We start from the raw sequence: 2015 nt of genomic DNA, 5'->3' as shown, positions 1-2015 counted from the left end.
CAATACATTATTGGTTAGAAATCATCATTCTTTACTTCAGATTCTACTGACTGAATAGAAATTAGTCAAGTGTTTTTATCAGTGTTAATGGTATTAGTATATTTTTTTCTTCCATGCATTTTTCGGCACATATCTTGTACTATTTCAACTGTTTGTATGAAATTTATAATTTTTGAGATATTTAGCTTTTCCTGCCTTTTTTCCTCATTAAAATGAATTTGGCTGTTTTTTGTTTTCAGCTTTTTTCTGCCTTTAAACTATTCTTCTAACCTTTTTTTAGATATTGTTTTGCTAGTTTAATCATTCCTGTGAGTCTTTCAACCTTTTTCTGCTAATTGGCATTTTAAGCAAAGTGCTTTGTTTACATTGAGTGAGTACCTGCATTTCAGAATTATCTGTAAATAAACGTTCAAACTGCACCAGTTCAGGACAACATTTTTACACCATTTATTCACCTCTTCTGAAGCAGCAGAAAGTGAACTCTGATGCTTTTTCCTCAAATTATTGCGAAAGGTGAATGTGATCAACTTCAACATGACCTCTTCTTTTAAGGTTGTGACTTTAAGTTGCCTCTTCTCCTCTCTCTCTTTTATTTATTTGTTTTTTTCAGGAAAGTGGAGCCACATGAGCTGGTGACCCAAGCACAGACTCGCTAAAACCTCCGTCACCTTGGATTACGGAGCTGTGGTATGACCTCTGTCAACAAATATGTTTTGTGAATATTGTCCATGTAGATGGATGTTTCTTCTTTATTGACTTAACAGAGGAGCGTTGGGTTCTCAGCAGTTTGTTTTTGTTTCTTGTTTTGTCTGGAGAGACTCCAGATTGTGGCAAATGGTCCAAAAAAAGTTTTAAATAACAGATTTGCATGAACAATCATCCAGTCTCCACTAGAAGGAAACGTGTAAAGAAATACTACACGTAGATATCATCATCATCATCATCATCGCACTCCGTTCACCCTTTTGGTTTAAAGTAGGACCAGATGTGTTCATGTCAGATGTGAACTGAACCCGATCGCTTCTTGGTTGAAGAGGTTTGAACTCACAAACAGTGTTTGTGTGGGCTCGTATCCTTCAATCAAACAAATGGCTTCACTGAGTGACTGAGCCAGAAAAAAAAACCCTCTGGTGTTACAATCAGGTCAAACTTTAGCAGCTTATCGACACGTTGTTTCCAAATCTTTGTAATGTTTTATATAGAAGTGAAAGCGGCGTATTAATTATATTGTATTTGATGGTTTCTGTATAAATCTCACAATTTCTGGGTTGTTGATGACGAATTGACGTCACGAAATGCAGACGGTGGCAGGAAGTAAATACAGCCCCATTTCCTTCTGTTGTTTCAGCGTCAAAATGCCTAAATTCTGGGCCATGTACGGTTGTTGCAACCACTCTATTTGGGAGAAATATTAAAGTTTTTTCATATTCTGAAGTGAGTTTGTAGCGACCACTTTCTAACAGGAATGTATGATTTAAATCCTTTTTTCTGATATTGTATTGGATAGTTACTTGAATTTGGATTTACAGAAGCTAAATAAATTATTTATAAGTAGATCCAAGCATGTAGAAATGACAAGGGTTAAACTCGTTGTTAGTGTTAGCGATAGCATTGTTATCATAGGCTAATATATAAATTAGCACACCTCACTCCTCAGCCGGACAGAAACAAGTCGACAGACATTTAAAGCTTCTTTGGATCCTAAATGTTTGGCCCAACATGAAACTACCGTATTTTTCGGACTATAAGCCGCACCCCCAACATAAAAAAACAGTACACCCAAATTTGTCGTCAAAAAAGTGAATTCAAAATCAAAACATAAAAAGTAAACCTTTAGGAATTAAAGTTCGGAGGAATACGGTTCATTTAACTGACCTTACTTTGGTAGTTTTCTTTAACAGTTTCTGGTCCAACAAAACATCTCATTCATCGTCCTCCAGCACACTGAAACCATCGAAGTCCTCCTCTTCAGTGTCGGAGTTAGACAAGCTGAGAAAAGCTGCGTCACACAGCGA

General features: G+C 36.4%; 1 protein-coding gene across 3 annotated transcripts in view; it reads left to right on the top strand.

Moving 5' to 3' along the window:
• The window catches only part of susd2 (sushi domain containing 2), a 66747-nt gene that overhangs the window by 59102 nt on the left and 5630 nt on the right, over nucleotides 1-2015 (top strand). For 2 of the 3 annotated variants that reach the window (XM_014011167.1, XM_014011166.1), the window contains exon 14: nucleotides 611-687. In XM_014011167.1, the coding sequence (XP_013866621.1) occupies nucleotides 611-656 (46 nt within the window). In that variant the 3' untranslated portion in view covers nucleotides 657-687. Of the gene's footprint in view, nucleotides 1-610; nucleotides 1435-2015 lie in introns of those variants that run through there. The other variant, XM_014011165.1, reaches the window with a different exon arrangement.

This window comes from Austrofundulus limnaeus, unplaced genomic scaffold, assembly GCF_001266775.1.
Source record: "Austrofundulus limnaeus strain Quisiro unplaced genomic scaffold, Austrofundulus_limnaeus-1.0 Scaffold77, whole genome shotgun sequence".
In the NCBI taxonomy this organism is placed as follows: Eukaryota; Metazoa; Chordata; class Actinopteri; order Cyprinodontiformes; family Rivulidae; genus Austrofundulus; species Austrofundulus limnaeus.
The sequence above is the reverse complement of the archived record's forward strand: the minus strand, read 5'-3'. Positions and strand labels throughout refer to the sequence as shown.